A 22113-nucleotide genomic window follows, 5' to 3' on the forward strand; every position below is an offset into this window, starting at 1 on the left:
TTTTCTTCATATTTCTTGATAGAACTTCAGCAGCAATGATGAACAAAGTAGGTAATAAAGGATCACCTTGTTTTAATCCTCTTGAAGACTTGAAGAAACCCTTAGGCTGCCCATTAAGTAAAATGGAATACCAGTTATTTTCCAACAACCTGAACACCATATCAATTAACATTTCTGAAAACCCCATTTTCCTCAATACCTTTGTCAAGAACAACCATTCCACCCTATCATAATCCTTCATCATATCCAATTTCATTACCATATTAGGAGGCTTTCCTCTTTTTTTGATTTCTGTGACAATCTCTTGTACAATCAGCACATTCTCCACAATACTTCTATCTTGTACAAAACCTGCTTGCTCTATATAAATTAACTGAGGCAGTAGACCCTTTATCCTCTCATGAACTATTCTGGAAAATATCTTGTTAACAAAATTGCTCAATAGATAGGCCACAAATCTGAAAATGAATTCACCTCCAGTTTTTTGGTAGTAACACCAAGTTGGTGTGAGTGAGGAATCTTGGTAAAGTATGTCCGCAGTAAAAGTCTTCCATCATATTCTGAATATCCAACTTAATGATGTCCCATGCATCTTGAAAAAATGCACCAGTCATTCCATCAGGTCCTCCAGCACTGTTCCTGTTTAACCCCATAATAGCATTTTTAATCTCCTCTTCTGTATGAACTCTCATTATTTCAATGTTCTATTCTTCAATTACCACAGTGGTACCTTATCAATCATTGAAAAATCTTCTGTATCTTTTTCTGTATTAAACTGTTTATAGAAAAAGGTGACAGCTGATTCTGTAATCTGACTTGTTTCTTCCATCCAATCTCCCTCTGTATTTTGTACTCTTTTGATCCTGAGTCTGTTTTTCCTTTCTTTTACTATAGTGTGAAAGAATTTGGTATTTTTTCACCATCTTTAAACCAGTCATACCCAGCCTTCTGTCTGCAATACTCTTATTCTCTTTTCAACTGTATATTTAACTCTGGATGTGGTTTAAACAACAGCTCCCTATTATTTCCACTTGGATTTTCCTCAAACTATTTTTCTTTCACCTTGATAATATCTTCCAAAGTTGCAATTTCTTGGAAAATATTACCAAATGTTTCCTTACTTCACCTTGTTAAAGCAGACTTAGTGTTCTTAAGTTTTTGATAAAACACTATGAATGGATCTCCTGTTACTTCTGTTTTCCAGCTGTCCCTTATGATCTGCAGATAAGACTCTTCCTTTAGCTAAAGATTTAGGAATCTAAATGCTCTAATTATCTCCTCCTTTTCTATTCTGCATTGTATGAGCAAAGGTGCATGATCAGACCCACTTATTGGTAGATGTTCAACCTCCATTACTTGGAATACATTCTGCAACCTTTCATTACATAAAATTCTATCAAGATTTTTAAATATACATCCCTTATTAGTTCTTCCATTCCACCAAGTGTATTTACTCCTTTTAAATTGAGGTTCTTCCATATTACACAAACTAATACACTGATTAAACTCCTGTGTTTCATTAAGTGTAACTAGTAGACCCCCCAACTTTTTCTCTTCATGCTTTATCACCTTGAAATCTCCCCCTAATATCCATAAAAATTGATATGTATCAGCCATGTCAACTAAAGAGTCCCATAAAACTTGTCTTTCAACAGCATTACACTTAGCATATACTAGAGTAACTATCAATAATACCTCATCACTTTGTATCTTAACTGATAGTTGCTAGTCTTCATCCTTCAATATGTTTACTTCTTAATCCTCATGAATAAAGGCCTAAATTTTCCCAGACACATTCACAAAAGCTTGTTTCAAACCTAATATCCTTCTATAATTCTCTATTTTTTATCTATCCTGAAAGGGTTCCATGATCCCTATGAAATAAAAATAAAATCTCTTGTGCATTGTGATTAATCTTGTGAAGGCCTGTTGAGTGTTAACAGACCTTATGTTCGAGATTAATTCATTCATGATGATTTATTCTTGGTTGATTGGCTCCTTGTATTCATTGTTGTTGAACTGGTGTTGTTGTTTCTCTTCTTTGGTTTTTTCTGTTTGTCTTTCAATGCTACAACCTGCTTTGGAGATAAGTCAGCTTCTTTAGCTAACTGATCAATATTATCATCCAGTGCATTTACATCCATGTCTTCTTTGTCTTTTTTACATACTTCCATCTAATTTTGAGATTTTATAGCTAAGGGTGAGATCCCTTCCAAAACTATCAATTCCATTAATTCTGCATCATATACCTGTAACTGCTTATCATCTGTGACATTTTGTCCTTCTTGCTTCCTATTCAGCTGATTTTCTAATTTTATTTTGTTCTTCTGTATTTCTTCTGTTGCTACCTCATCCTTTTGTTCCTCCATGCTCTGTGTTGACTTAATTTCTTCTTGCTTGTATGTGGATAATTACCCCTCTTGACATTCTTCTATAATTATGCCAAATGTTTGCTTAACCCAATCCTTTGTACTGACTTCTCATTATCTACTTGTTTCTTCAGTCTGTCAACCTGTACTCCTTCAGTATTGTTTTAGTCATTGTCTACCTGTTCTTTTAGTTCCCTAAATGAATTTGATACTTCCGCCTCCTTCTTGTTGTTCTCCTTCACTTCTCCAAGTATATGACCATATCTATCCCTCCTATATTTATTTTTCCTCCTAAGCCATTGTTGATTATCAGTATTTCTCCTGGCTAAGTCATTACTTTGTTGGATATTTCTTTGTTGGTTCTTATCACTATCATCTACTTCTACTTCCATCTTCTTTCTTTTCTTTTTTCTGTTTCTCATACAGTTCTGGATGAGCAGTCCAGCATGTATCAGCTTCATGACCTTGTAAATAGCAATCCTTGTAATACTTGGGCATACAGTCATACTGAATTTGCACCCACTTTGATTTGATCTTACCTGTTAAATCATTCTCCTCATTTATTCTTATTCTTTGTGGTAAATCAGCAATTAAATCTACCTCCACTTTTACTCGAGCACAACTAGGTTGTGTATGATTCTTGTTGCGAGGTCTATAGTGAGTGGATTTCCTACTGCTGATGCAATCGATAAAATTACATCTTTTGCAAAAAAAATTTGGAGGTAATTCGGGAAGAGAAATCCACGCTACTTTAATAGTAGTTTCCACTTTCAGTTCAAACCATGGATCCCACATTAGTGTCCTTATCCCAATATCTCCCACTTGCACTGATATAGAAGGCTGATGATGATAACAATTGAATGTAATCTTCTAATGCTTCTAATCTTATCAATACATGTCGATCATCTAAAACTCCTATATTGCATTGTCTCTTGATCCCATATTGGTTTGGTATTAATTTTCTCAAAATAAAAATATGAGGTTTTCCATACGAGAACTTGCCAATGATAGCAAATTGAAGTTTTTCCTGCACTATCAGATTCTGAACTTCTGATGTCTTCTACACGATTGATGGCTCTCCATGCAGCATTATCACTGGTTTACGTGAAATCCTAATACTATTATTCTCTACAGTTTTTGGTTTCAGCAAATCCACATACTTAACATTACTACCCTCTTTCTGCATGTTTTGACATATATTGGTGGCATTCGGTGGGATAGTCCCACCAGCTATGGTGGCCATGTTGGCCGGCAAAGGACACTTTTTAGGTTTAGGGTTTAGGTTTAGGGTTAATGGGGTTTAATAATATCAAACCTTGAAGTAACTGTTGGTCTAATATTGTTCTTGAACCTTTGGGTTTCTTAGCCTAAATGAGACTAGCTGACACATGTACAGAAAGAATGTCATTATAATATGAAAGGACTTATTTTCAAAAAGATTACCACAAAGTCCATTTTTACTTCATTGTTCTAAACAAGATAATTAGATAAGGAAATTCGAATAAGTAAAAATATAAAAATAAACAAAGATAAAATTAAAAAACTGGAAACACCTTAAAAACTTTATCTAGATTAATTAGTTAAAGTTAATACAAATAAATGAATTAGAATGAGAAATAAATGGGTAAACCTCATTTTCCAATTAAAAAAAAAAATGGGTAAACTACATAAATGCCCTCAATAGTGGGTGACTTTATTTTTTTGTCTCCTATAATAAATGTACTACAAAATTAGTCTTCCTTTTTTTTATGTATAGGACATATTCGCCCCTTTATATCTCAAATAAATTTGTACAGCTCTCCATGCTTATTTATCTTTTAACTTCTATTTTTTTCTATTTTTTATTTTACTTTGATTTTTATTTTTTACACTTTATTTTTCTTTTCTCAACCTTTATTTTTTTCCGTTTTCTCCCCTCGACTTCTATTTTTTTAATTTTTCTTGAATTTTTATTTTTTTCTTTTCTATTTTTTGTTCAAAAAAGAAATTTTCAGCCTTTATTTTCTGGTCTTTTTTCCTTTATTTTTTCTTTTTTCTAAACCTTTTTTTCTTTTAATTTTTTCTCCTCTCAACCTCTATTTTTTTCCTTTTTCACTCAATTTTTTAAAAAAGAAATATTTTTTCTTTATTTTTTTCTTTTTTCTCAACTCTTATTATTTTCTTCTTCTTTTCTTCGATTCCTTTCAAAAAGTAAGTTATACCCTATGGGAAAGAATTGACACTATCACATTGTGTTTGATTTATGAGATATTTTATAAATCTTCCCTTAGAGGCTGAACTTGACCCAAGAACTTTCAAACAACAAGTTATATCACATGGGCAAGAGTTGACTACCACATTGTATTTTGTTCTATAACTATTGTCTTAGAGGAAAAACTTAAAACAAAGACTTTCAAACAATAAGTTACATCCAATGGCAAGAGTTGGTATTATCATATTGTGTCTTGATTTATGATATGTTCTATAACTATTGTTTTAAAGGCAATACTTAGCCCAAGTACTTTCAAACAACAAGTTACACTCCATGGGCAAGAGTTAGCACTACCACACTGTGTTTTCATTTATAAGATGCTCTATAATTCTTTCCTTAGAGGCAAAATTTAGCCAAAGGACTATCGGACAGCAAGTTGTGCCTCATGGACAAGAGTTGGAACTATCATATTATATATTGATTTATGAGATATTTTGTAACTCTTTTCTTAGAGGAAAGACTTAGATCAAGGGCTTTCAAACAACAAGTTACGCCCCATGGGCAAGAACTAACACCACTACATTATGTTTTGATTTTTGAGATGTTCTACAATTCTTGCCTTAGAGGTAAGACTGACACTACCACATTGAGTCTTGATTTATGAGATGTTCTATAAATAATGGACTTTCAAAAAAGAATTTATGTCTCATGGGAAAGAGTTGACACTACCACATTATGCCATGATTTATGAGATTTTCTATGACTCTTGCCTTAGAGGCAAGATTTAGCCTAAGGACTTTCAAGCAACAAGTTTTGTTTAATGGGCAAGAGTTGACACTGCCACATTGTGTCTTGATTTATGAGATTTATGACTCTTTCCTTGGAGGAAAGACTTAGCCTACCAAAGGAACAAATATGTCCTACGGATAAGAGTTGACACTACCATACTGTATCTTGATTTATGAGATGTTCTACAACTCTTTCCTTAGAGACAAGACTTAGTCCAAGGACTTTCAAACAATAAGTTATGGCCCATAAGTAAGAGTTGGCACTACCACATTGTGTCTTAATTTATTAGATGATCTATAACTCTTGCCTTAGAGGCATGACATAGCCTACGGACATTCAAACAACAAGTTATGCTCCATATCCAAAAGTTGACACTACCATAATATGTCTTAATTTATAAGATGTTTTATAACTCTTTCCTTACAAACAAGACTTAGCCTAAGGATTTTCAAATTACTACAAACTATGCCCCATTAATAAGAGTTAAAATTATCATATTATGTCTAAATTTATAATATGTTCAATAACTCGTGCCTTAGAGTCAATACCTAGCTCAAGGACTTTCAAACAACAAACTACACCCTATGGAAAGAGTTAACACCATCATATTATATTTTGATTTATGAGTTGTTCTATAACTCTTGCCTTAGAGGCAAGACCTAGCCCAAGGACATTCAAACAAGTTACACCACATGGGTAAGAGTTGATACTACCACATTGTGTCTTAATTTATGAGATGTTCCATAACTCTTTTCTTAGGGGCAAAACTTATACCGAAGGACTTTAAACAACTCACGCTCTTAAGTTTTCTTCAATATCAAAGAAACAATATTCTCTTTGCGAATTATCCTACTTTCTATTCATTAGCAAATAATAATAGAAGTTGAGAAGAAAGAAAAATGAGAAGGAAAAATAGAAAAAGAAAAAAAAATCGAGACAAAAAAAAGAAGAAAAAAATAAAGGTTAAGAAAAAAAAGAATAATAAAAAATAAAAGAAGAAAAAGAAAAAAAAAGAAAAAAATAAAAGTTGAGACAAATTAGTTTTTATTTTTTAAAAAACAAAGAGAGAGAAATACAAAATAAATAATGTTTGGAAAAAAAGAAGAAAAAGAAAAAAAATAAAAGAAAATAAAGGTTGAGAAAAATGAAATAAAATAAGAAAAAAAAATGAAAACAAAATATTAAAATCAAGAAAAAATAAAAAAGAAAAAAATAGAAGTCGAGCAACAAATGAACACGAAAAATATAAAAATATTTGAAGTGTAGAATGACAAAAAGATACTTGTTCAATATATAAAAGGAAAGAACGGCTATTCTTAAAGTTTTTTATTATGAGGAACAAGTAAAAATATCCACCTATTATTGAGGTCATGAATAGAAACACCTTAGAAAATTCCCCCAAGTTTTGAGTTTTGGGGTAGGGTACGGTTTAAGCATACCACTCATATGCTAGGGTACGACTAGTACCCATCTTCTCGTATAATGATCAGTCTAGGGTGATAGAATTCTCTCTAAGGTATGATTTAGCATCATACCAATCGTATGATGATGTACGAGTCGTAAGATACCTAGTTGTATGATGCTTGAAATCTTGGCCAAAGCATTCTAATTTGGGTACGGGTTGTAGGGTACCACTCGTTTATGCATGTGAAGTCATATGTTGGTAAATTTAGGGGTCTGTGGTGAAGTATATGGTACCACTTGTACTCTAGGGTACGGGTCAATAGGGTGAGTTGTACCCTCCTAGGTTCCATTTTCAGCTTTTAAGCTAAGAATATTTTAGAATTTTCCCACCTCTCAACCCTTATAACCCATGACTTATAACCTTATTTGGCCCTTCATTCTCTACATAAACAAGATTAAAATTATTCCAACATACTCTCCAAAACCACTCTATCAAGATTAAAGCTAGGGTTTCAAGAGGTATCCTTCTAGAGGCTTGGAGACCAAGAATCTCTCCGTGAATCTTCTTGTAAAAGGCATGTAACTCTTCTCTCATTGTTATTTCAAAAATATCATGTGTTTGAACATTGATTTTGATTCTTAAATGGGGGTTTTGAAATTCAGTATTGAGGGTTTTGATTTATATTATTGAGTATTATTTACTCTTGATTTAAATAATGTTTTCCCATATTTTTAGTGATGTTTTACGTATGTGGGTGCTTGTTGATTGTGGTTTAATACATGGGTCATGGGTAACCCTAACCTTAATAGTTTTTACCTTGGTTTTGGTCTTGTTAAAGATGTGCCCACAAGGTGTTTGTGAAAATGTTAAAAGGAAATCACTAGTCAAATATTAATAGTGTTTTGAACTAAGGCAATGGCTTAATGAGTATGAATAGTTTGAAAATGGTTTTACAAAGTCCTTGTTGGCCATGAATGGTTTAAATGAAAACCTTGGTGGTTTAATTGATTAAAAGTAGGTTCGAGACCCTAAGTCTTGGGGTTAATGAGTGTCCTTGTTGGACGATGGGTTAAAGCCCCAAAATTATGTAAATGTTGATTAATAAGAGTAATGGCTTGTGTATACTTGCAAGTAGTGTTGGTATGATGATATCAACAAAGTGCCTTTGTGAGAAATTGACTAAATGGTTGGTTGTGTGTGAATGGTTTTAATTTGGCCTTTAAAGCGGGTTATTTAGCCAAGCTATGGAAGGTGAAGGTCCGGGAGGACCAAAGTTAGAAATTCATGATTTTTCTGTGTGAGGTTGGTTATGGTGAATGTGAGCATGATGTCACCCTTATTCTCTTAGAGATGTACTAGTCATCTCATATTCTCTCCGGCTCTTACGATAAACACGCGCTGGGACCCTTTCAGTAGGTGGCGCTGACCCCATATAGCCCATGGGTGAAATTTAAAATGGAAAGGCTACACATCCCAGGCTAATGATTTCAAAGTTCATGCTAAACCCGGTTTTCTTTCCAGGAATGAATCATATATGTGTGTGTGCGTGTGTGTATATATATATATATATCGAAATAAGACAAGAAGAAAGTGGAATGGTCCTAAATGCCTTGTAGCCTCTCTTTTATAAGTGCGGTATGCTACACACCCATAAAAGATAGTATACTTGAAACAGCTTTGTGGACACCCAATTGACCATGAACCTAGGCTCTGATACCATCTTGACACAACCCCAAATCGGTGTCTTATCGTATCGAGCATCTCAAGCCCAACAAGGTGCATATGGTTGTTTGATTGGTTTTAAACTGTTGGCATTATTTTATCCTTATCCTTGAGTTACATGCTAGCATTCCAACCGTTAACCATCTCTAGATGTTATGTCCCCAAGCAATACAAGGGTTGGAGTTTCTTCTTCTCTTCTTGTGCAGCGATCAAGTATTCAGGCAGTTTGGGTATTGACATTGAAGTGGTGAGCTTCCATACTTCAAAAGGCACACATTTCATGGTCTTCTTACCTTATGCCATAGACATCTTTGGATTTAGTTTTGGCTATTATCGGGGGCTTATCCCAATATTTTTTTTACTTTGGATTCGTAGTGGCTTTGTAGATGACTGTGGACTTGGGTAGGTTTGATGTTGTATGTAGATGTAAATGGAATGATTAGACGCTCTTAAGTTATGTTTATTAGTCTTGTTACCACTATAATATTATTATATGTTTAGAGTTCATCCAACACTTGTGGTTAATGTGATGGTTAGGTTAGGCTGATGGGGTAATCTCTAGTTTTTATTAGGCTTGAGATGCCCGATATGACAAGGCCCTAATTTGGGGCCGTGTCAAGTTAGTATCAGAGCCTAGGTTCATGGTCAGTTGGATGTCCACAAATCAGTGTCAAGTAGAGTCTCTTTTATGGATGTGTAGTGCACCACATTATAAAAGAGAGGCTACAAGGAATTTAGGACTGTTCCACTTTCTTGTAGACTTATTTTGAGCTATAGAGTCTAAGGTCTTGGATTGCTATGATTTCCATTTGCTTATTTTTCAAATCATGTCTCCTCGATGATCTGAAGCTCATAAAATCTCTTCTATCCCAACTGGGGATGATGTTGATGGGACTCTCTCTTCTTATAGGGTCCATACCTATTTTAGGGGTCTGGTTCCAGATGGTATAGGAGTTCTATTGATTCCCTCTACTCCTTCTCCTCAGTCATCTCAAGGGGATGCTACCACTACTGAGTTCCATCATTCTATTACTCTGCTGACATAGTTGGTGGCTTCACAACTTGAGCATGGTGTTCCAGTCGCTCCATCTTCTGAGGTTACAAGGGTTGGTTAATTCATAAGGTTGCATCCTCTTATGTTTATCGGTACTAAGGTTGAAGAGGATCCTCAAAGTTTTATTGATGAAATGGAGAAGATCTTCTGAATTATACACGTTTCGTAGGTTGAAGGTGTTGAGTTTTTTTTCTACCAATTGAAAGATGCGGCGTACTAATGGTACGAAGAGTGGGAACAGTCAAGAGCTGAGGATACTAGTGCTGCCATGTCGGAGGATTTTTTAGTGCCTTCTTAAAGCACTTCTTTTCTCAATAGTTGAGAGAAGTGAAAGAGGAAGAGTTTATAAATTTGAAGCAAGGCAGGATGTCTGTTAGGGAGTATGCCTTGAAATTTCATTAGTTTTCTAGGTATACTTTTGAGATGTTTTCTAGCATGGGGACTAGAATGCGTAAGTTTGCTTCGAGATTATTCCATGAGTTGGTCCTTGAGAGCAAGGCGACTTTATTAATCAAAGACATGGACATCTCTCAGTTGGTCTTGTATATGCAACAGTGGAGGAAAATAAAAAGAAATAAGTTGAGTTTAGTGAAAGGCGGGGGAAGAAATTTAGGCCTTCTAAGCAAAGTGGTAGAGATGGTGGTAAGTTAAGAATAAAGTGGGAGAGTTTGGGTTCTTTCCCTCGGTTAGTGCTCCTTACCCAAAGTCGTTGGGTGATCGTCGATCCTAGTTTGATGGTATATTTTTGGCGCAGGGTGCCCAATCTCAGGCTAATAGGGATTAGTTGGCTTCATCTCGCCCTCCTTGTAGATTTTATAGAAGGTTGCACCATGTATTCTGTGTGGAAGGGAAAGACATGTGTTTTTCTTGTGGTAAGAGTGGTCATATGTAGCGTTACTGTCCTTCTAGGATGGTTTCTGGGGCTAACAGGTCCCTTATTGTCTCTTTATCTGCTCCTGCACCAGAGGGTGCTGCTTCTATTTCTGCCTCTGGTACCGGCAGTCACGAAAATCGATTATATGCTCTTGCTTCCCACCAGGATTCTGAGGTATCTCCCGATGTCGTTATGGGTATGTTAAAATTTTTCTTCCGTGATATGTATTGTTTACTTGATCTATGGTCCACTCTATCCTATGTGACCTTATTTGTCACTGTTTATTTTGGTTTTGATCCTGATATCTATCAGTTCTTTTTTTTATTTCTACCATGGTAGGAGACTGTGGTTGTTAAAAGAGTCCATAGGAGGTGTGTGGTATCTATTAGTGGTAGAGAAACTCTTGTAGACTTGATAGAGTTGGATATGGTTGATTTTGGTGTTATTCTGAGGATGGATTGGTTGCATTTGTGCGAGGCCACCTTAGATTGTCGGGCTCGTATAGTCATATTTAAATTCCTTAATAAGTATGGGAAGGGGGTTCTTTAGTGCCTAAGAGGAAGTTCATTTCATATTTTAGACCCAGAAGTTGATTTCTAAAGGGTGTTAGTATCATTTGGTATGAGTTAAAGATTCTAAATCAGAAGGTCCTTCTCTAGAATCTGTTCTCGTGGTTAATGAGTTTCCTAAAGTCTTTTCTGATGACCTTCCTAGTATTCCTCCTCATAGAGAACTTGATTTTGGGATTGATCTTGTTCTGGTTACTCATCCTATCTCTATCCCTCTATATTAAATGGTTCCTGCGGAGCTGAAGGAGCTTAAGAAGCAATTTAAGGATCATTTGGATAAAGGTTTTATTTTTCCTAACGTGTCTTCTTGGGGTGCTCGCATGTTGTTTGTGCGTAAGAAGGATGGTTCTCTTCGAATATACTTTGATTATCATCAGTTGAACAAGGTGACCATAAAAAATAAGTATCCTCTTCCTAGAAGCAGTGATCTATTTGATCAGCTTCAGGGTACAAAGTGTTTCTCTAAGATTGATCATAGGTCGGGTTATCATCATCTTAATATTAGGGAAGTGGATATCCCTAAGACTTCCTTCAAGACTTGGTATGGTCACTATGAGTTCCTAGTTATGTCTTTTGGGTTGACCAATGCCCCAGTGGTATTCATGGATTTAATGAATAGCATCTTTTATCTATTTCTAGATTTGTTCATCATTGTCTTCATTGGTGACATCTTGGTCTACTCTAAGAGTAAGGTGGATTATGTCGAATACCTTTGTGTTATGTTGCAAACCTTGAAGGATCATCGTTTGTATGCAAGTTCTCTAAGTATGAGTTTTGGTTAAAAGTTGTGCCTTTTTTTGGTCATGTTATCTCTAATGAATGAATCATGGTGGATCCACAAAAGGTTACGACGGTTAAGAAGTAGCCTAGACCTGCGACTCCAATCGATATTCGGAGCTTTTTGGGTCTATCCAGTTATAATAGGAGATTTATGGAAAGTTTTTTTACTATAGCTGCTCCATTGACTAAGTTGACCCAAAAGAAGGCCAAGTTATTGTGGTCGGATGTGTGTGAGGGTAGTTTTGAGAAGTTGAAAGATATATTGACTTAAGCTCAAATTTTGACCTTTCCCAACAGTAATAATGGTTTTATAGTGTATTATGATGATTCTCGTATTAGGCTTGGTTGTATGTTGATGCAACATGTAGGGTGATGGCCACTCATGATTTAGAGTTATTGGTTATGGTTTTTGCATTAAAGATTTGGCATCACTATCTATGTGGTGTTTATGTTGACAAATTTTCTTATCATAAAAGCCTACAGTATGTATTTACTTAAAAAATTTGAATCTCAAATAGAGGAGATGGCTTGAGTTACTGAAAGACTACGATATGAGACTCAATTACCATCCAGGTAAAGCTAACGTTACTGTTGATGCTCTTAGCGGTTTATCCATGGGGAGTCTAGTGTATGTGGATGAGGATAAGCGGGAGTTGGTGAAGGACATTCATCATTTGACTAATCTTGGAGTTCATCTCACAAACTCTGAGGATGGTAGTGTATTCATGCATAAGGTATCACAGTCGTCTTTTGTGGTTGAGATTAAGGAAAAGCAAAAGTTAGATCCCGATTTGATGAAGATTAAGAGTAATGTGGGTCAACAAAAAGTTATTGATTTTGCTATTGGTGGTGATGGTATCTTGAGGAACCAAGGTAGGTTATGTATTCCCAATGTCGATGGATTGAGAAAAAGGATTTTGGCCAAAGCTTATGGATCTCGTTATGCTACTCATCCCAATTCTATAAAGATGTATCATGATCTTAGGGTGTTCTATTGATGGAATAATATGAAGCGAGATATGTCTAGTTATATAGCTAAGTATATGGTGTGTCAACAAGTGAAGGTTGAGAAAATGAGGCTCGAAGGTTTTACTAAGAAATGAAGTTTCCCAAATGGAAGTAAGAGGCAATTAATATGGATTTCGTTACCAGTCTTCCCTAATCTCAAAATCAATATGAATCTATCTGGTTCATTGTGGATAGAATGACCAAGTCCACTCACTTCTTACCTATGAGGACTAGTTATTCGGTGGAGGATTATGCTAAGTTCTATCTTGCGAAGATTGTGAAGTTGCATAGTGCATCGGTTTATATCATCTCAAATCGTTGTACTCCATTCACATCTTATTTTTGGAAGTCATTTCAAAAAGGGTTGGGAACTAAGGTGTGCCTTAGTAGCACTTTCTACCCACTGATGGATAGACAAGCGGAGAGGACCGACCATTCATACATTTGAAGATATGTTGCATGCTTGCGTGATCGATTATGGTGGGAATTGGTATGACCATTTGCCTTTGATTGAGTTCTCCTATAATAATAGTTACCATTCTAGCATTGGCATGATTCCTTTTGAGGTGTTGTATGGTAGGAGATGTCGTTCTCCTATTGGGTGGTATGAAATTAGTAAGGGTAAGTTGCTTGGCCCCAATTTGGTTCACCAAGCCTTGGAGAAGGTGAGGTGATTCATGATAGGTTGAAAGCCACTCAAAATTGCCAAAAGTCCTATGCGGATGTGAGGCATAGAGATTTGGAGTTTAATGTTGGCGATTGGGTATTCTTTAAGGTAGAAGGAAGTGATACGGTTTGGTAAGAAGGGAAAACTTAGTCCCCGGTATGTTGGTCCATATTTGGTCTTAAAGAGGGTTAGAAATGTCGCCTATGAATTGGAGTTGCCCCCTAGTTTGAGCTTCATCCATCCGATATTCCATGTGTCCATGTTGCAGAAGTGTATGAGTGATCCCTTATTGGTTGTTCCCTTGGAGGATATTGGTGCTTCAGACTCTTTGTCCTATAAGGAGATCCCGGTGAGAATCTTGGATCAACAAGTTTGTTGGTTGCGAATGAACAAGGTGGATTCGGTGAAGGTTCTATGGAGGAACCGAAAGTCGGAGGAATCCACCTGGGAGGCGGAAGAGGACTTGAAGTCTAAGTATCCGCATTTGTCCCCATTCCGAAAACTCTTGGTTAAGGTATGTGTTGATCTTTTTATCTTGTTATATGTTCTTGTTTTCTAGATTTGCTAAAGGTTATCTTGATGTGCTATGATGTGTTAACTCGTTCTTGTGCTTTCCTTACCCGTCATTCGAGGACGAATGATCCAAATGGGGGAGAATTGAAACACCTACGCTTTGAGCCCTTAGAAAATTCCCCCAATTTTTGAGTTTCTGGGTAGGGTACGGTTTAAGCATACCACTTATATGCTAAGGTACGACTAGTACCCACCTTCTCGTATAATGATCAGTCTAGGATAATGGCATTATGTTTAAGGTACGGTTTAACATTATACCGATCATATGATGGTGTACGAGTCGTAAGATACCTAGTTGTATGATGCTTGAAGTTTGCTCAAAGCATTCTGACTTGGGTACGAGTTGTAAGGTTACCACTCTTACCTTAGGGTACAAGTTATGCATGTGGATTCCTATGTTGGTCAGTTTAGGAGTCCATGGTGAGTTTTAGGGTACGATTTAGGGTACCATTCTTACCCTAGGGTACAGGTTAATGAGGTGAGTAGTACCCTCTTGGGTTCCATTTTCAGCTTTTAAGCTGAGGACATTTTAAACTTTTCCCACCCCTCAACCCTTATAACCCACGACTTATTACCTTATTTAGCCCTTCATTCTTCACATATACAAGATCAAAAACATTCTGAAACACTCTCCAAAACTTCTCTATCAAGATTAAAGCTAGGGTTCAACAGGTGTCCTTCTAGAGGCTTAGAGACCAAGAATCTCTCTATGAATCTTCTTGTAAAAGGCATGTGACTCTTCCCTCATTGTTAGTTCAAAAATATAATGTGTTTGAACATTGATTTTAATTCTTAAATAGGGGTTTTAAAATTCAATGTTGAAGGTTTTGATGTATATTGTTGAGTATTGTTTACTCTTGATTTAAATAATATTTTTCCATGTTTTTGGTGATGGTTTGCATATGCGGGTGCTTGTTGATTGTGGTTTAATACATGGGTCAAGGGTAACCCTAACCTTAATGGTTTTGGTCTTGTTAAAGATGTGCCCACAGGGTGTTTGTGAAAATATCTAAAAGAAATCACTAATCATATGTTAATGGTGTTTTGAACTAAGGCTATGGATTAATGAGTATGAATAGTTTGCAAATGGTTTTGTAAAGGCCTTGTTGGCCATGAAATGGTTTAAATGGAAACCTTGGTGGTTTAATTGATTAAAAATGGGTTCGATGCCCTAATCCTTGGGGTTAATGAGTGTCCTTATTGCACGATGGGTTAGAGCCCCAAAATCATATAAATGGTTGATTGATAAGAGTAATGGCTTGTGTATACTTGCAAGTAGTGTTGGTGTGACGTTACCAACGAAGTGCCTTGGTAAGGAATTGATGAAATGGTTGGTTGTGTGTGAATGATTTTAATTCTAGCTTTAAAGCGAGATGTTTAGTCAAGTCGTGGAAGGAGGAGGTCCCCGGGGGACCAAAGCTGGAAGCTTATAATTTGCCGGTGTGAGGTTACTCATGGTAACCATGTGCATGATGTCACACTTATACTCTTAGAGATGTACTAATCTAATATTCTCTCCGGCTCATACGGCAAACACGCATTGGAGCCCTTTCAGCAGGTAGCGCTGACCTCATATGGTCGATGGGTGAAATTCTAAACGGCAAGGCTACACATCCCAAGTTAATGATTTCAAAGTTCATTCTAAACCCGTTTCCTTTTCCCAGCATGGATCATATATACATATATATATATGTGTGTGTGTGTGTGTGTATGTGTGTGTGTGTTTTTGTGTGTGTGTGTGTGTGGAAATGTGTGCATATGGTTGTTTGATTGGTTTTAAACTGTTGGCATTATTTTATCTTTATCCTTGAGTGTCATGCTAGCGTTCCAGTATCTAACCATCTCCGGACGATGTGTCCCTACGCGACACAAGGGTCGGAGCTTCTTCTCCTCTTTCTGCGCAGTGATCTGGTGTTTGGGCGGTTCAGGTGTTGACATTGAAGTGGTGAGCTTCCACACTTCGGAAGGCACACATTTTAGGGTCTTCTTACCTTATGTCATAGACATCTTTGGATTTGATTTTTGCTATTGTTGGGGGCCTGTCCCGATATTTCTTTTTTTACTTCAGATTCATAGAGGCTTTGTGGATGACCGTGGACTTGGGTAGATTGGATGTTGTATGTGGATGTAAATGGAATGATTAGACGTTCTTAAGTTATGTTTATTAGTCCTGTTTCAGCTATAATATTATTATATGTTCAGAGTTCATCCGACACTTATGGTTGATGTGATGGTTAGGTTAGGCTAATGGGATGATCTTCGGTTCTTGTTGGGCTTGAGATGCCCGATATGACAAAGCCCCGATTTGGGGTCATGTCATGAATGCAATTTCTTGCACTATGAAAGTCATTCCATGTAATTTCCTTGTCAAATTGAATCTTTGTTGAGTTCAGTTTAATCGATTTTGTCATTTAAGATGTCAATTAATCAAATTAGGAGAGTTAGGAGAGTTTAGTGAGTTAAAAGGCTTGGATGACTTTATTTAAAAGACAAATAATAGTTGAATGGCTTTCTTGTCCTAAAATGACTACAAGTTCTTTTTTAGAGAAATTACCCACTTTTGAAAATTTAAATTTATTTGTGATTTAAAATTTATTTACAAGTTTTAAAAGTTACAAATTAGTTCACAAATCACCAACTTACAGAATTTAAAACAAATTCCTCCCGTCAAAATCTTTTATACATTTTACAAATTAGTCCAAAACCTAATTTGCGATAGACAGACCGATTATCAGTCCTACCAATATATGAACAGATCGATTATCGATCCAAAGGACATATGAATAGATTGATTATCGATCAAACCGATATATAGATGCATCGATTATTGATCCGACCAATTACATATATATTCACAAACTTTTTTCTTTTTGAAAAAAAAAGAGCTAAAATTAAAGGAGAATAGAAAACTTACAAATTTGGGAGGAGACAGAACATTTAGGAATACAATACTAGCTTCAAAAAGAAAAAAGTTGAAGAAACGGTGAATTTTTAGTAAGAATGGACGAGAGAATAGTTGGAGAAAGGACAAAAGTAATTCGAAATTGAAAAAATGAGTTAGAATTTTATGTTTTAAGTAAATTTGTAAATAACTCTCATATTTTAAGAATGTTATTATAGTTCAATTCTTCCTTAAAGTTATTTTTTTATTTTGTTTTAAAATGAGGAAATGAAAATAAGTTATTTTACTAATTGAAAACTTGAAAAGGCCTATTAGCCAAATTTTCTTGATATTTACAATACTTTGATGAACATACAGGGAATTATCTCGTAAAACGTAGGGAGTTGAGGAGTAATTATTTGGTGGTAAATGAACCAAATAGGCAACTGGTAGTAAATACTTTTTACCGCATGGGTTAACAGTAAAAATCCCATATAATTACTGCCAACAATTACAGCATCTGTTTAGAATGGAACATGAGAATATCGATTTAACAACCCAGTGAAATGACTTTAGAAATATCATAGGAAATATGGACGCTCCACTCAGTTCCGACAAAAATGGATCACTGAAAGACGCAAAAGAAACTAAGTTACAAATACAAATCCTTTTCTACAGCTATTGGGTATAGCTATTGTGTTCCATTTGCTAGTATATAATGTTTTCTGCAACTATTGGGTATCCTAAAATATCATAGTAGTCTTCTCCCGTCACCACTTGCAATTTTAACATCTGCATGCTTACACATGCAGTCTGCATTGGGAATGTGTAAATAGAGCTCCTAGGTTTCTTTAGCTGGATCCCCTTTGTATCACTATGACGAAGCATTTCTTGCAATTGGCTTTTGAAGTCCTTCCATCTGTAGAAATTAAATGCCAGTAGATTGTATTGTTAATTAACATCTGCATGCTTACACATGCAATCTGGCATCGGGAATGTGTAAAGAGAGCTACTAGGTTTCTTTAGCTCGATCCCCTTTGTATCACTATGACGAAGCATTTCTTGCAATTGGCTTTTGAAGTCCTTCCATCTGTAGAAATTAAATGCAAGTAGAATGTATTGTTAATTACTACAAGCATTCCAAGTGGAAAAAGTTAATCACTAAACCAAATTGTTCTATAATATGAGGCAATGCATCATTCGCAGAACTAGCTAAGGCAGATTTTCACATATACCTAATAGCAGCCGACATGAGAAAACTGGCATTCCAATAACTAATATCGTAATATTTTCACCTTCGAACAACCGCCTTAGGCCCTCAAATTAGAGGGGCCTCATTTTTTTTTGGTAATAATAGTTATTATTTGTAGGAAAATAACTTTTTATATAAAGAATTATTAAATGAAGTTTGATATATCTGCAGTACTAAATCTCAAGAAAATACTATTCTCTATCTTGAGCCGAGGGTCTATCGGAAACAGCCTCTCTACTTCCTCGGAGGTAGTGGTATGGACTGCGTACATTTTACCCTCCCCAGACCTCACTTTGTGGAAATATACTGAGTCTGTTGTTGTTGTTGTTACAAATCTCAAGAAAAATTGCATTGATTATATTACTAACTAAAAGAGAATAATTAGAAGAAAGCGAGTATAATTTTTAAAATAGACTTTGTTAAAAATATATTGTTTTTCTTAAAAACATAAGGCCCCTGTTCAATGACCAAGCTTAAACTAATCGTCTCCATAATTACCTAGCTTCTCATTTACATTTTTCCCCCATTAACTTTTAACTAACATCTCATTAAAATTATAAAATTAATATTGCAGATGTCCAATTGGCAGACAGAGAACTCTGATGACTTCAAGAATTCCCCTCTGGTTTTACACATTATCTGCGCATGAAAGACATTTCTGTCCCTTTTTAGCATGAAAGACATTTCTGTCCCTTTTTAGTTCCAGGACACATGCCCAGTACTATACAAGTTCAACATAAAATGAAAACAACACACCTTGGGATCCTGTATATTTTATTCCTTTGGATTTTGTTGTCTTCCCTGCTTTCAGTTATACACGTATTCCATGCAAATGCATGTAAAAAGGAAATCTGGACACCACGATTATAGAGAGATTGAGAGAGAGAGAGAGAGAGAGAGAGAGAATAAGTTCAGAAATTCCAGCTGTTTTAGTGCCAATGCAATGAAAAGAAGCAAGACCATGCGAGTATGTTTGTGCATATCTGCAGGATAATAACACAAGAACCTGCAAGGACAGTAAACTGGTGCAAGTACCACTGGAAAATTAAAAGGATGTTGCATTCACTTTAACCTGATATCTGGGCTGTCAAACAAAAGAGCCAATTTCCTTTTATCAGGTTTGATTGTCTTTGCATGTCCTTCATACAGATATCTTCTGTGACCCACTAAGAAGTGAGGGAAGTTGCCACCCTGAGTTGTGACAAAAGCTTCACTATAAAGACAGACTGTATAATCAAGTGCTGCCAACCTAGATGAGTGTCCCTGAACCAAAAATTTATGCAGCTTACTATTCTGATAGAATCAGCCTGTTTCATAAGGCAAAAGGAGCCACAGAGTTGTACCTCAAATGGAGCAAGTTCTTCTGTGGTAGCTAATGTATCTTTTGATTCCAGGCGTGGAAACATCTGTTTGAGTGGGGTCATATATTTCTCAGCTTTATAAATTTTTCCCGCCGCAACATAAAGTGAGGTATAATTGTCAAACCCCATACCTCTAAGCATCATGCCTACCTAAACAATAAAATCATTGAATCGTTCAGCTTGAGAAACCAGAAAATGAAACATATCCTTCACCCTAAAAAAAGAAAGCACAACCTTGCGAAGATCAGTAAAGTATAAACAAAGTGGGAAGCTCAAGAGCAGTAAACGATAACTCGCCTATTTCACAACCATAATTGTAATATTTTGTGCCCGTTTGGCCATGAAAATTTTCTTTTTTCCTAATTTTCTTTTTTCACTTTATTTCAAATACAACTCCAAGTTTTTGTGTTTGGCCATGAGAATTCCAAATACAACTTGGAGTTGTATTTGGGAAAGTGAAAACAAGTTTTACTTGTTACCACTTTTTTCACTCTCACTTCTCTTACAAAAATTCAAAATCTCCAATTTATATTCATGGCCAACTCCAACTTTAACTCCAACTCCAAAAAAATTTAATTTTCATGGCCAAATGCCTACTTTGATAACTTATCGCAGAAGCGTTTCTTGGAAAATAATTATTGCTACACTTTGTCATTCCATGTAGTGCAAATTGCAAGCAAGGAGACAATCAAAGCAGTTAAGAAGACTTGCCTATATAAAGCTGTGCAGAGAACATAAAGAATATCAAATTTGGTCCCAAAGCCAGACTAATCTTTTACAAGATAAATTGAGCAGCTTTTCATTCATCAAAGGTCAATCGAATCTTCCCAAAGGACCTGGGGAGGGAGAATGATAAAATAAGAAAACCACCAATTCAGTTGAATATTTTGTTAAGAGAGGAAGGAAACTGAACAAGGCTAGCTTTTGGACAATTTCTTGGAGAAATTACCTACAGATATTTTATTTTATTAGAGCACTGTTAGAATATGAGTAGGAATAGAAATAGCATATCGAATCCTACCCGGAAAAGGATTGTAATGTAGTTTCCTATTTGGAAAAGGATTAGAACAACAAATAGGATCTCCGTGTAATGATGTAGTTACAACAATTCAATAATATTCTTCACCTATATTTCTCACATGGTAGCAGAGCTTCCACGACCTTGATAACAATTCAAAGAGTTTACGCTGGCCGGCAGCTATAATCCATATATGCCACCCGTCTGGCCAGTGATTATGTTAGCAAAAGTTGGGTCACCGTGTATCTTTCTGGTGACTATTTTCTCATATCTGATTTGTATAGTATCGTGCATCTATCCGGTGACTATTTTCTCATATCAAATTTTCGTAGCACAGTGCATCTCTCTGGACTACTTCTCATATTTAATTTGCGTAGTACGTTGCATCTTTTCGGACTACTTTCTCATATCTGAGTTGCATAACACCGTGCGTCTTTCTGGCGACTCCTCAAATCTGATTTGCATAGTTCCGTGTGTCACATCGGTGACTCGTCAGATCAAATTTATGTAGGGTCGTGCCATTATTTCGACCCTACCCATATAATTTCTCTTTTTCAGTAGAGCCGTGCCTTCATTCCGACTCTACCCATATAATTTCTACTTTCTACTGGGTCATGCCGTCATTCCGATCCTACCCATATAATTTCTATTTCTCAATAGGGTCATGTCGTCATTTTGACCCTACCATATAATTCTCTTTCTCAGTAGGGTCGTACCATTATTCCGACCTTACCTATATAATTTTTCTCAGATTGTGATCACCTTTTAGCCATCAAATCTAAAAATCTACCGCCTAAGCATGTTTCGGCCAGTTCTTCAGTGACTTTCTTGTTCAAGATCTACTATCTTTCAAGATTGATCCATTTATTTTATATCAGTTTTCGACAATTTTCCAGCGACAGGTCGATTGTGCAGCAATGTTTACTACTTTTCATATCACTTTTTCAAGTAGTTCCTTTTCAAAGAAGGTCTCCTAGACGTCTAGGGCAGTCTTTATCAGTTTTCTGGAAAATATCTTCACCAAGTCTATCACCGATCCTCGTATTAATTACATCCATAACAAACTTGATACATACGTCTTGTATGCATATCTTAAGTGGAGTGTTAGAATGTGAGTAAGAATAGAAATAGCATATAGAACCCTACTTGAAAAAGGATTGTAATGTAATTTCCTATTTGGAAAAAAATTAGAATTTAGTGTTTATAAATAAGGTCTCGGTGTAATGATGTAGTTACAACAATTCAATAATATTCTTTACCTATATTTCTCACATGGTAGCAGAGCTTCCACGATCTTGGTACAAATTCAGAGAGTTTCCACCATCGAAGGATGGCTATAATCCATATATGCTGCTCGTCTAGCCAATGATTGTGTTAGTAAAAGTTGAGTCACCGTGTATCATTCTGGTGACTATTTTCTCATATCTAATTTGCATAGCAGCGCGCATCTATCCGGTGACTAATTTCTCATATTAGATTACGTAGCATCGTGCATCTCTCTAAACTACTCATATTTAAGTTTCGTAGTACCTTGCATCTTTTCGGTCTACTTTCTCATATTAGAGTTGCGGAGCACTGCGTATCTTTCTGGTGACTCATC

The 22113-nt window shown here is 35.9% G+C and overlaps 1 protein-coding gene across 3 annotated transcripts in view; it reads right to left on the reverse strand.

Annotated features, from left to right (window-relative positions):
- Positions 1-17357: 17357 nt before the first annotated feature.
- The window catches only part of LOC107853549 (O-fucosyltransferase 9), a 66475-nt gene continuing 61719 nt past the window's right edge, over positions 17358-22113 (reverse strand). The window contains exons 8-11 of one of the 3 annotated variants that reach the window (XM_016698542.2): positions 19478-19645; positions 19207-19397; positions 17857-17972; positions 17483-17695 (exon numbers count right to left, since the gene is read on the reverse strand). In XM_016698542.2, the coding sequence (XP_016554028.1) occupies positions 17634-17695; positions 17857-17972; positions 19207-19397; positions 19478-19645 (537 nt within the window). In that variant the 3' untranslated portion in view covers positions 17483-17633. Of the gene's footprint in view, positions 17973-19206; positions 19398-19477; positions 19646-20209; positions 20332-22113 lie in introns of those variants that run through there. The other 2 variants (XM_016698540.2, XM_047413047.1) reach the window with 2 other exon arrangements.

The sequence above is a fragment of the Capsicum annuum genome, chromosome 5 (assembly GCF_002878395.1).
Source record: "Capsicum annuum cultivar UCD-10X-F1 chromosome 5, UCD10Xv1.1, whole genome shotgun sequence".
Lineage (NCBI taxonomy): Eukaryota > Viridiplantae > Streptophyta > Magnoliopsida > Solanales > Solanaceae > Capsicum > Capsicum annuum.